Source organism: Ambystoma mexicanum, chromosome 1q (genome assembly GCF_040938575.1).
Source record: "Ambystoma mexicanum isolate Mex_15411 chromosome 1q, UKY_AmexF1_1, whole genome shotgun sequence".
Lineage (NCBI taxonomy): Eukaryota > Metazoa > Chordata > Amphibia > Caudata > Ambystomatidae > Ambystoma > Ambystoma mexicanum.
Window position 1 is genome coordinate 450,591,360 of NC_090922.1, and position 13,960 is coordinate 450,605,319.

The 13,960-nt window shown below is 42.9% G+C and overlaps 1 protein-coding gene across 1 annotated transcript in view; it reads right to left on the bottom strand.

Annotated features, from left to right (window-relative positions):
* BBS2 (Bardet-Biedl syndrome 2) overlaps window positions 1-13,960 on the bottom strand; it is a 1,290,628-nt gene that overhangs the window by 771,693 nt on the left and 504,975 nt on the right. Inside the window, exon 8 of the mRNA XM_069640291.1 lies at window positions 951-1,037. Within this exon, the coding sequence (XP_069496392.1) occupies window positions 951-1,037 (87 nt within the window). The remainder of the gene's footprint in view (window positions 1-950; window positions 1,038-13,960) is intronic.

The following is a 13,960-nucleotide window of genomic DNA, read 5'->3' on the forward strand; positions in this document are numbered from 1 at the left end:
TTAGAACTAACCTGGGGTATGGCGCTTGGGTTGCAGAAGGATCCCACTGGACACAAGTCAGAGAGGTATGGCTTACGGTCCACAAAGTCACCCTTGGACTGTTCCTGTGACTCAGGGGTTTCTGTACCATCTGCGGCAATAGCCTGCCAGAGTGTCCTCTCCAATGTCAGCAGTTCATCTTCAAAGTAAGGATGCCAACCTCCAGGTTAAACAGCTAAAAATGGGAGCCAGGTGCACATGCTGTTGCAAAACATAAGAGTGCATCATTTCAAACTTTTGTCGTCTGCCCAGTCATTAGGGGCGGCCACATAGAAACTTTAGAGAGGTCCTTCCAGGGCTTTCACTCAAGACAAGTATTTCACACAGTAATGCAGACACAATTCAGGCACCGGGCCAGAATTCAATTAATTACTTGCACATGAAATAGGGTTTTCTGAGCACACTCTAACCCTGAGACACTTAGGGCCCCTAAAGCAAAACCATCAAAGATTATTCTGCATCGCTGATGAAGCCTTGGATTAGGAATCATCATGAAAATTATTGGTAAACCAGTCAGGAAAAGGCTAAACGTTCAAGCCCTCTACCCAGAGTTATACTTTAAGACCTTCAAACTCAGTCCCCTACAAGTAAAATAGTTTCTTTATGGTGCTGCCTGGTTGGAGGTTACGTAATCATTACATGAATCTAGAAAATGGAAATGTGTGGTGACCTGGAGTAATGCCTCATTAAACTAATTAAATACTCACAAAAGTGCACACTATATGGAAAATACACCCCTACACGGCCTCATAGGGAGGATAATCCCTGGCACATTAACTCATGTTTTAGGTACACAATACATACAGTGAATCCATCAGCAGACAGATGTAACAGAAACTCTTCCCACCAGTGTTTGCAGTTTATGTTGCGAATTGTACGATTTAGAACCTCATTTCCATTTTTGAACTCACCTTCCCATTGGACCAGCCAGTGATCAGTTCACAGACACCATCAGAGTTCAGATCAAATGCATGGATACTCATTGCATGATTTTTCGACTGAAACAAAAAACATTTGGCAGAATAAATACTTTGTTTCTGGTGAAAATATTTTCCAAAAAGAGGTAGTGGAAATCAGTATTGTAATTTAATAAACAGGGACACCTGAGGGTTTCAGCTATCACTTGATCCCCTATCCTCTTGGTTTATTCTGATACATATGCATTGAACTGTAACATTGTGAAGTGTGCTTTTCTTCTAAACTAGTGGTCTGCAATGGTTAGCTCTCCTGTTTGGACTACACAATTTCCATTAGCATTAGCCAACATAGGTAATGTGAGGGATCATGGAAGTCCTATTCCAAGACCTCTAGAGAGCCACAGCTCCCAGACCCTTGGCCTACGTCCACCCTGCCACAACACTCTCTCCCAGGATCTCGGCATGGACATTTCTGCTCCTGCAGGTTCCTGGAGACTGCATTGTTCAAAATGGTACGCGGAGCAGCAACCAAGGTGTTTAGGGTTGGAATACATTGATTGCCAGTCTCAGCTAGGATTTCATTTAAAATTGTTACCCTGGTTCATATATGCATCCACGAGAGAGCTCCAAGATATTTACCGAGCAGATTGATTTGAGATTCTTCCAGGCGACCTTGCCGTGCCTATACTTCAATGTTATTAATTACACGCAGATTTAAATTGAATTCAGCTGGTGGAAGTGTGTCTGTCCATGGATCAAGGCTGTGCAATAAACTGCTTAAGTCTCTCAGAACTGAAACTTGGTGAAAATTCAATAAGGCTCTTAAAAGTCATGTCTTTCATCAAAATCTTTAGACAAACTATGTGGCCACATCCCATTTCGATGGTCCCAAATAGCACTCTCTTGCCCTTTTATTCAGTGCTTTACAAATGATCAATAAGAGTGTATGTGCTTGTCTCTGGAGTGCATGAACGTAGTAAAAGGGGTGATACATAGATATAGTGATGCATAAAATGCTATCAAGAAGTTTGTGGTTCAGTGTGTACTTTTATACAACAGGTTTATGCAATTGTTTTGATCATACTTCCACACCACATGACCCCATCCCAAAGTCTGCAGTCCAGCAAAGCTGTTCTACAGGGGTCTAGTTTGTGAGAAACCAGAAGGTGTCTCACCCATTAGTCCCCATGGATCTGTCAATACAGGTGGCCAGTGAATGAAACAAAGAGGAGCGCCAAATACAGCGGGAACTAGATGGAGCAATATGACATGAACAATTAAGACATGTTCCAGTGTGTAAAAAATTTAGATTGTGAATACAACTTTTTAATATATTTCCTGTTGTATCGAGTGGTGATTTAATCAGATAATTCATTAATTCGTAAATTCATGGTACCTGTATGTATAATATAAACATCACACTATTTTCATGGAAAAAACTAAATTGTTAAAGGAGAAGAATAAAGAAAAGGAAAAGAAATTGAGAAAATGCAATAAGTTCCTTTTTAATTTAACATAAAAATACAATAAAGTGGATGAATAGGCTAAGTAATATGCCGCTAAGTAAACAACATTCTAAAGAAAGGTCAATAGACTAACTTAGTTATATGACAATAAGTAAACAAATGGTATCAAGACAATTGGTGCATATATAAACATCTTTTTTTTTATAAAAAGAGAAACAACAACAGAGGGAGTGGTATTCAAAAAAACACCAACAGTGTGTTCAAAAACAAATTCAGCACAAGATATCTTTAACACAGCTTGAAAGAAAGCTGGCTGTTGGAAACATTGATAATTATTCCCATGCCAAAGTGCAGCAAAATTGACTAGCTGTCCCTGGCTAATTAATATACAGTATATGATTGAGCCATTATCATATAAAAAGGAACACAGAAAGAATATAAATTTCAGTTTTTTTGTAGAAAAGAAAAATGTATGAAAATATCATTAAGAGTAATCCTGGTTACTAGATACCAGTATAAGGCTGATGGAGATAAGCCAACGCTGTCCGCTTGTCTAAGTAGGTGAAAGCGTGATGGGCCTAATGTAGATATTTTTTCAGTACAACAAAGTGCCGGAGGAAAAATTGCCAAAATGGGCGTTTTGGTGGAAATGAAAAAATACACACCACCTTCATCAGGTAAAAAATGGTGTCTTTGATCAGCCCCTGGGGAAAATATGAAACAAGTCGATGTTTAGAAGCAGGTACAGATACCATGTATATAGAGAACTTGGAATTATTGTAGCTAGGTAATCAAGACCAGAGAGGGCGACCACAGGGCAGTCCCAATAGGCTAGTAAACCCACTGACAGATGTGATTAGTAAAGAGTCCATGAACAGAACGGACGAGAGCACACCATACGTGTGTGAGATTAATAAATAATAAACTAAAGCCGGCCGGAAGAATAACCGGCCAAAACAAAGGTTAGCTTGTGCATAGACAGCACAATTCAACAAGATGCATTGCCTGCTTAACTTTATGAGGTATCCTAATATAGATAATTAGTTGTCTGCCAAAAGGTGTGACCAACTGAAGTGTTGAATGGGCGGAAGATAAATCGACCGTCAAGAATGGTATTTAGTTTAAAGATGGCTATGCAGACTGCATTTAACCATCTATGGTCTGATCCAGCTGGTATCAAAGGAAAGAAAAGGAAAAAGTTGGAAAAGAAGGTTAAATTAACGCACAAGAAGGGATCTTGTATGTAAGAAGGTGTGAACCAGTAGTTAAAGGCGGCTTACCTGAACGATGTCCAGAAGCGTTTGAGCACATATAAAGTGTCTCAGAAATTTCGAGGAACAACTCTTTTGGATCCAGTTCCTGGGGGTGGAGCAGTGCGGGCGGAGTACCTGGCTGAAGAGTCTTCAGCGGGCTCAGGGGGGGGGGGGTAGGGTACCGGATGGTGAGACCCGGTATCCCCTTCCCTATAACATCTTTAGCCCACCCTACAAGGTAGGATGTTTAGGCACTCTATGCCCCTCCCTCTTTACAACACAAACACTTTCTCACAGACAGCCCGCTATGAGAGAAAACAGACTAGCACCTGAGCAGTATACCTGACGTGACCAAATACAATGGTCAGGCGAGGCCAGGCAATTACTGACCATCACACACACCTGACTTCTATTAAGTCCCCCCCAGATGGATAAAAGGTGGAGCACGAGAGCACACTCTGAGCGAGGCAAACCACACGAGCAAACAGCAGTTCCGAGACGGCAGCTGAACGAAAGACGAAAGACGGCAAAACAGAAGATGATCACAAGGAGGGAAGTTCCCTTGACCTTTTAGACAAGGAACCATTACTTTCCATAGAAAGCGTAAGACCAGGAAACCGGGCTTAAGAATCCTGCATTGTGTGTCGGAGATACCCAGGGCCCTTCTGTGTCAATAATCAAGGCGGGGAGAAGCGGCAGCCACCATGGTACCGTCCTTGGCTCCAAGAACAAAGCAGCGTCAGTGAAATCAACACAGCCGGTGAGTTGAGGAGACCAATACATGACCGGTCTGTGTTGAAGCCAAGGTTGCAAGCAGCAACATTGTATGGCAAGCACTGGAATGAATATTGTTAAAACGCGTGTGATCATGATAATGATGTGTTATTCATATAGCGCCTTTATCCAAAGTGCTTTACAGAACACATATTTACATACAATATCACCCAACCGAAATTGGTACTCATTTATCGACCTCGGAAGGATGAAAGGCTGAGTTGGCCTTGCTAGGATTCGAACCTGCGACCTGCAGATCACACTCAGATCGCAGCAGCGAGCGCTCAACACACTGAGCTATCTTACCGGCTACCCGCTGATCTATCCTACTGGCTATTTTACCGGCTGATAAGAGACGCAAGTAAAGTTGAACTGCTGATGAGTGATTGAACTTTAAAAGCAAGATACAATACATTTGACAGAGTGGTCCGGCACTGTGTGGGTGCTTAATCGAAGGTCTCTGTAAGATATCCAGCTAAGAAGTGGCAAAAGCGAAAGTGAGGAAAAGGTTATATTAAGAAGAGAATGAGTAATTGTGAATCAAAGTGGTCCTGCGATGGGTCAAGCAAAATCCGGCATACAGTAGAAAGTCTTTGATTTAGATGAAGCAGAGAAAGTTTGGAAAAGTAGATACATTTGGTCCGAGCCTAGCAAAGGGATTCCAATTGAAGATTTTGTCCCAAAATGGGTCTGACCCAGGCAGAGGGGGACCCGGGTGAACAGTAAATTACCCGAGAAGTTGTATATGTGAAATCTTAAGAAGAAGGAACTTTAATGTTTGAGAAGTGGCATCAGGCACTCTGAAAAAAGAGACTTTGAATGGCAACAAGGCTTTGGCAAAGAAGGCCCCGATGTTAAGGTTTTGAACTGCATCCTCGTGCTAGAGAAGCCAAAGAGTGTACTAAGCTCGAGTGTGCCGCCTTGTCCCGTGCTGAAAACTTGGGGAAGGGAAGCCAACGGCTTGAATATCCTGACATATCCTTTCTTGAACACTTTTCTTTTGCATAACATTGTTTCCTAAACTATTTGTATTTAGAAGTAAGGAATGGCAATAGGTTTATTAGCATATGCACTTTTATTTTGACAGACTCGACTGGGAATGCGTTATTATTTGATGGTCGTAGCTTGCTCCCATCTTTAGATTTAAGATTAGGTGTTTTTTTAAACCCAATTGAAGTTTAATAAACACCCTTGAACCCTTGTGTCTTTCTTACTGTTTGTGTCACGGATGGCACTCTGTTAAGAGCGGCACAGGACACCCAGGAAGGGTTTGGGTGGTTGTGCCGAAGTAAGGTGGACAGATAAGTACACACACAGCTGAAAGTAAAGAGAACGAAGAGTAGGCAAGTATAGCAAGGAAATAAGGTACAACAGAATGGTTTCCCTCTTGGTGTGTATGCAGATATAGGAAAACAGTATTCCACGGACCTTAGGAAAAACTCTAGCCTTCTGCACAGTTTGCCATAACAGAGGCCCACGCTGTTTGCTCATGGCTTGGAACAACAGCTATGGGTGTCTGTAACGCAGAAACAAGACAAGGGAAGGGGCAGAGGTTGCCAGACGGAAACCAACAGACAAGCTCTGTACAAGGGGTCTGCAAACAGAACAAGAGAAGACACTAACAGACAAATCCAGGAAAAAGGAAGTCGATAGCAAACTAGCAGAAGGAAATGAAGGGAAAGCCGTATAACAGGATTGGATAGGGATAAAGAACAGAGGGTTGAAAACAAGGAAGAAAGCAAGGGAGCAGCAGTCAGGAAACAGGGGGACTGCAATAACTGAAAGTAAATAAAGTTGGTGAACTGTTGTGGATAGCAGAGGACGGTAGGGTACAAGGTTGAAAGCTCAGAGGAGCAGGAAAGCAGTGAGCAAGCCCAAAGGAGCAGGGCTGTAAGGAAGGGAGCCCAGAGATAAGGGCTTAGGGCAGCGGAGTGAAGCAGGCTGCACGGCAAGGAGCCCAGAAGGACCGGGCAGCAAGGAGTGAGCCGAGAGGAGCAGGCCCGCTGACTGTAGAAGACTGCAAAGGACTGTAGAGGGCTGCTAGGCTGAGAACCCAGCGGACAAAGGCTGTAGGTAGCAAGCAGCGGAGCGTGATCGGCTGCAAGGTAGGAATCCCCGAGGACAAAGGCTGTTGGCAGCGGAGAGAAGCAGGCTGCCCGGCAAGGAGCCAGAAGGACCGGGCAGCAAGGAGTAAGCCCAGAGGAGCAGGGCCGATGACTGTAGAAGGCTGCAGAGGACTGTAGAGGCTGCTAGACTGGAAGCCCAGTGGACGAAGGCTGTAGGTTGAAGGCAGCGGAGCGTGATCGGCTGCAAGGCAGGAGCCTGGAAGACAAGGGCGGAAGGTAGCAGCGGAGCGTGATCAGCTGCAAGGCAGAAGCCTGGAAGACAAGGGCGGAAGGTAGCAGCGGAGCGTGATCGGCTGCAAGGCAGAAGCCCGGAAGGGCAAAGGAGGAGGCTGGAAAGCAGCAGAGCGTGATCGGCTGCAAAGCAGAGAGTCCGGCAGGGCACTGGATCCAAAGCAGGAGTAAGGAGGAACCGCATACAAAGATCTGTAGCTCGAAGCAAAAAGGTGCTAGAAGGACTCTTAATGCAAGAGACTGAGCCCCTGCAGGCAGCAGCTTTTATACCGCCCTGCCCAGCACAGAGGCAGGCTAATTGGTCGCACCTGGATCAGCACACCTGCATACAATCTGCCTCCTCCCTCTCTGTTCCTGAGCTGGTGAAAGCAGAGCTGATCCCTAGGGCTTCTGGGGATTGTAGTTCCAATGATGACAAATAGGAATAGCCAGGAATAGATAGTTATAGCCAAGTGCATTGTGGTAAGTGTAGTTTGTTGGGAAAAATAGAAAAGCACCAAAGTCTCACAAATGGGAAATAAGGTCCAAGAAGTGAATAGCGGGTGATCCAAGAGTTTACTATAGATAAATGAATAACCATTAGTCCATAATGATCGCCAATGTATGCGCCTATGGCGCAGGCATGACAGTTTGATACCATGCCTTCCTTACAAGTTACTTGACCCATATACTACTTCGAGGTGCTACAGGGTGGGAGCTGCAGAGCCCTGCTTCTGTTTCTAACACCTTTCCCGGTCCTGATGACCTCTGGTGAAGTAGATTTGCCATGCAGGTGTATGAAGTCAGAGTAAAAGGGTCCCGGTACCGGCAAGACCCCTACTGTTACTCCTCAGGCAGGCTCCAGGGCAGATCAGGAGAGAACCAAGTCAGAGAGCCCCTCCCTGCAGGATTCAATTTTTCAGTGGGAACCCCCATGGACGCAACCCCACAAATCAACCAAGCGGCATAGATGAGCTTCAGCCTAATAGGACATTTTGCTGTCCCTAGATACAGGAGGGATCCTTGTGGGAGAAAAGCGGCCCTGTGGCGTGAACACAGTGAGAGATGTCACACAGAGCTGCTCCACAGGATTCCCGGGAGCACCAACGAAAAGGAGTGTGCTAGCTCTGTGTTCCGTGTTGCTATGAGGATTCTATTGTTACACTGGGACCTGGAAGCCGAGAGTCTTTTTTCCCTTGCTGTGAACTGAACGTGGAGGGAGAGCCAGCACAAGCTTTAAATATTAACTGCACGCGCGGATCGCGTGCAGTGTGCAAGCTGTGTTTTCCAGGGCTCCTTGGCTTTCGGACTTATGGCATAGGAGCTCTTGAAAACTTGTTGCATGGTTCTCCTGATTTGGCTGTTGCTCAGAGCCCCGCTGATTTAAGAAGCAGTTACGGTGAATGACTGATCCTGAAAAAACTCAAATTGAACAGTATGAATTTGCACAGAGAAGAGGGGCTCTACCTCGGCACAAAATCCTCTGTGTTCTTTGCCCTCCTCTGAAACAGAATTTATATGTAATGAATGTGATCTTTCTGCAGATCGCAAAAACAGTTTAAATACCTATCCATGAAACAGAAGGCGTACTACAAGCACCTGTTGACTCTTCTGAATGCCCTCAGAGTCTGGACTTTACTCTAAATGCTTCATCAAGACAGAAATAAATTGGGGAATTGTTTCCATGTGAACTCAATGAGAGTAAGGATTAGAAACAATTATCAGTAGTTCACAATAATGCCGATCTAGAAAACAAGAACATTTTGCATGTTCTTGCCTCAAATGTGCTGCAAGTGAAGTATGATGAGGTACGAGTAGGCGTCAATCAACCTGTGATTAGTTTGACTCAAGACTCCTTTTCAAACGTGCCAGAGATTTTGATACTCCGAACAGTGAGATTGATCTTGCAACAAATAATCATTCTTCCTCTCTAGCTCTGCTGCGTCTCTGAGAACTGAAATGGGGCCTCAAACATTGGCTGCTCTCAACTTTGTGTTTTCTTTTAAAATATCGAATACCTTTACTAAAGAAGACGAGGTCCGGAGGAACTCTGATTAATGTTAATAATTGAAGAGTTGTTGGGAAAAATTCCTAAAAAAGGAGGAAGTGAGTTTTTTTTTTAATGAAGCTTTGGGATTTGTAACCAAATTGGTAGACATCCAACAGGAATTCACTTCCCTGCCCTTTCATGAGAAAGTGTTTGATATTGTGGAAGAAAACGGAAGTATTCAAAAACACATTTTTCTTAAGGAAAAATCATGTATAAAGTTTTCTAATCAAGGAGTTCACAATTCCTGCCCAACCAAACTAATAGTATTAAATGGGGCTGGGGAAGGATGCCGTGAAGAAACTAGAGATATGGCTGAGAGAGGGTGACCCCATTCACTGTACTTGAGGATGGAGATTTCTTCATTTGTGGATACCACTCCCGATATGGAGGTAACTGAAGAATTTCTATGATTGGGGGCAATGGAGGAAGGCCTTGATCAGTCAGTCTTTATAATGGAACCCCACTTCTGTATCAAGTGATCACAATCGCCACAAGAATAAAAAACTAAAGGAGAAGCATGCTGTGCAGAAAGTAGTGCAACAAGGGGAAAAAAAATCAAAAATCTAAGAAAGTGAATATTAACTCATCTCAGAGATGTGTTAGATCATTAAATTCTAAACTAGATTTGGAAGTTTCAAACACCAGCATGGCTATAAAAGATGGGCACAGATTTGCTCTGATTTAAAACACGGTGGTCTCCAGAAGTCTGAAGTTATGCTTGAAATGGCCTCTCAGTATTTACTATGACATTGAAGGTAATAGGCTGCTTCGGAAAGATGGGAAGAGCAGTTGTCAAGCTCAACGTACCTTCAAGGTGCTTCCTTGCTACGACTCTTCCCTATTGTTCCCGAGTATCAAGAAGTGCAGCATAATAATAATAAAGAGGGTGGGCCTCAGTCCATTATTGTTAGTGGTTACAGAAGAACTTGCGCCACGGAATATCTCCAATTATCAGGTGCTAACACACAGCACTAATACACAAGAAACAACTACCAAGACTACTCCCTACAGGTTTATTAGTTACCAATGCTACTATTCCGGAATCTGAAACCTTCGGGGAAGGGGAGGATGGGACATTCTGGGAATATTGTATTTCAATATATGTTGACAATCTGTTATGAGCTCCACACTTGGAAATGTCCCTCCATGCCTGCAACAGATTTAAATAAAACTGTTAAAACAAGGAGGAAGCTGACAAAAATGTGTGAAATTCAGATATGCCTCTGCGATTAGACATTTCTGCAGTGAGAAAAAAAACTCCCTCAATGGGATTTTCTCCCTTTAAACTGGTACATGGGAAAAAGCTTAAAGGTTCTCTAGATGCTGAAAGAGGGATGAGAGGAACAAGACCAACAAAGTCAGAATCCAGCCAAATTGATACACAGGAATGGATGATGCTCGTCCATGAATTAGTTAAAAGAAAAGTTAATGATAGCTTAAGGAAAGTAAAACAGACTTAACAGAACAGTGAGGTTCCCAACCTTCTAATGCCAACGTGCAATAACAAACAGACACCCCAAGTATGCAGATCTTATACTATTATAACAGAGGTTGGAGGAGGCATGAACTATCTGTTCAGTCAACATGACTACCAGAAAGAAAGAAGAAATAAAGTGGTTGAAAGAGTTGTAAGAATTTGACATGGCATAGTAGTTTCCTTACATTTGCAATGTGGATAATCCCAAGGACAGATAGCATTTATTCTAGATGAGTTGCTCCATCAATAAAAACTGAACAGAATTTTTTTTCCTTACCAAATACCATTCTTTTCAGATAAATATGGAAGAGTTCTAGCAAACTTTCACTATATAAGAATTCCTTAAGCAAAGAGACTACAACAAAGAGTATCTACTTCCACTCTGATTGAGAAATCATACATTGAATAGTCTTCACCATTGGCACTGGTACCCAAACCTGATGGAACGTGTAGGCTCTGTACCAATTGCAGGAACACTTATGCTGCCTCTGAATTTAAAATGTATCCAATGTCATAAAGGCAAACTCAATGAAAAGTTGAGACAGTCCAAAAATTAGGAGTATCATAGGTTTAACCAAAGGATACTAGAAGGTTCCACAACATTGACACAGTTTGGTTTACCTGGGTCCCCGACCACATTTCAAAGATTCCTGGATCATTTGTTGCACAAAGATTAGGAACAGAAAGAAGTACATCTGGATGATATTGTTCTACATAGCCCAGACTGGTGGTGGGAGAGGCATGCCCAGTGTGCAACACTTTGAAAGAAGAACTTAAAGATAATCCTGCAAAATGGGCCCTTCCCCAGCTTCAGTCCATTATTTAAGCAAGCATGCAGGAAGTGGGTTAATTAAACCATAGGGACCCAAAGTCCAGGCTGGCCACAAAAACCTGTCTCGATCCACACGTAAAGGCTTGGATCCTTTTCTGAATGTATTGGGTGCTATCCCCACTTGATCCCAAACTTTTCTGCTAGAACAAGTTCCCTTATGGATATGCACTCAAAGGTGGGTGACTGGGGAGAAGGGGGGATGAAGTAGTGTTGAGGAGACAGTGATACAGTAGAGGGGGGGATCAGTGCTGAATAGGAGGGGGCAGTGGTGTGGAGGAGGGAGCAGTCACATCAAAGGGCAGAGGAAAGTAGTAAAAGGAGTGAGAGGCATCAAAAGGACATAAGAGGAAGACGCAGGGAGTAGATGTGAAGGAGGGTAGAGTTGGGAGTAGGCGATGAGAGAGAGCAGAGTATACATAGATAGGGAGTGCTACATCAGGGCGCAAGAGGATGAAAACCGAGTGTGGCAGAGTGTCTTAAAGCTCACCCCCAGATCCTCTGTCAGCATGTAAAAAACTGGCAGTGTAGGGCTAATCTAAGACGTCCATGAGGGAGGAGCCACAACAGAGCAGGTGATTGATTTTAGGTTATTCCAACCAACCAGCTGTGGTAGATCAGTATCAGGACTCTGACATCAGAACATGGTTTAGAGGTGTTATTCAGGGTAAGTTTAAATCGTTCCCTAACTCTACAGGATCAATCCCTACTCTATCAAAGAAATTCTAAAAAGTGCTCATCATGACGTCCATAATATAACATAATAATAATAAAGTCCTCTGTCCAGGATACTCTTCGAATCTGTTCACTTTCAAAATATTTAAACAAAAACAGGGAAAGGAGACTGTCAGGGATGGCTGCTGGCTTCTTCTGACCACACCCTACCCCTGCCCCTTTTCGCACAAGGCATAGCCCATAGTTCAGGTATTTTTCTTTTTTTAAAGACAGTTCTTAGTGCACTATAAGGTTCCAGCCCAGGTCTCTCTGTTTTCTGTGAGGAGTCAAGACATGTGAGGCAGACAACTTTGTGAAGATTCAAAAGATGCCATTTTATTAGCTCAAAAGGCTGGTAAAGCATCACTATCCCTACCCTGAGTAGGATTTCCTTGCCTAAAATAAACTAAAGTAAACACTCTAACAAAAGGTGTCTGTCCCTCACACTTACACATACAACAATTCAACAAGGTAATGAATGGCAATCAATATATAACAAGTATAACAGTTATGTTCACAACCTGATAACGGTCTCTCCTTATAATCTGAGTGAATTCCCCTTCCCCATATTTCAGCAGAATTAATTTCAATAGTTCCAAAAGGATAAGGAAATGCTGACTTGTAGCAAACTCCCAACTTAATAATGTTGGTTCCAACTTCACAACAAAGGTTCCAACAGATCAAAATTGTTCAACAAGGTTGATCCTCTTTCCACGGTTCCATGTGATAATGTCGCCACAAAAATCTCGCCATGCAAAAATATCGGCGAAAAATGGCCGTTTTTTGTGGCGACATTATTGCATGGAACATGCAGGGACACCCCTGCAACACCCAAACTTTTTTTTTTTTCTTTTGAAAAAAATGTTTTTGCCCCTGTCCACATATATATGGTCACCCAAATAATATCGCCACAACATTTTCCCGCCGATATTATTTACGGCAACCATATATATGGGGATATTATTACCTGATACCCTTTCCACCTGTGACAAAGAGCTAAACATTTCCTGAATCAAGAATACTTCAAAAGTCAATTATCATCAACAAATTTCTCTTTAGCAGGATATTTCTGCAACAGTTCACAAACTCTTGGTTTAGCAAGGTTATATGACTGCAATAGTTCACACAACATTTGCTTCAGTGGTATTAATTTGTCAGGATGCTTCTTGAACAGCTCACAAGAACAACTCAGTAGTTCTGCAGCTGCTTCTTCAAGATTTAAGCACACCACAGTACTTCAATAACTTCCACCTGGCCCACTCACCTGCCAGGCCTACTACTAACAAAGTTCTGTTTTGGCTGAAAATGTAAAAAAAAATGAAAAATGCTGAATGCGTGTTTTGTGTGCATTCTGCAGGGAAAAATAAATTCCCTTACTGTCGAACAAGGAGAGCAGGGTTTGCGTGGGTGTCAATCGCTTCCATAAAGCAGGACAAAAAGAAAGTTAAAAATAAATAAAAAGGACACTGCAATACAACGAGTTAGACTTTGTGCTTGTCCACCCCGTTCACTTTGGCTACCAACATTTCACATAGATCCCAAAGTTCTCTGCCCTGGTGTACTTTCCTCCCAGAACAGAATAAGACTATACACAAGTACTTCTATGGTAAAGGTTAATTTCAAATAGATTAGCAATGTCTTTTGCTCTACAACATCAAATTTAAGCATTTCTTGGGGGGGGGGACAAGAAACAGTGGTGATTGCTACATGCATTGCAGGCTATGCTCCACTCTGTCTGAATACCTTCTATCAGGAGGGTAGCGCTCCAGCCACTCTTGTTCCTCCCCACTTCTGCATTCACCAGCTGCTGACAATTCTTTCTCACTCTTACACTTCTTTGGCATTGGCAATGTGTGTTTAATCGAGTTCCTCTCATGGCCTGGTTTACATATGGGCAATATGTTTTACAAACAGTTGTGTTCTTAACTGCCCTCTCTTGGCTTTGGCAATCTTGTTTCTTTATCTCTTGCCTTGGTATGATTCTCTTTTGGATTAGACAATGGTTGTTTGTCTTGGTTTCTTGAATTATTGCCCTCTCTTGATACTGGTCTTCAATTTGCCCAACAAACACAGTCACACCCTTCTGGGTTGATTGTTAGATTTTT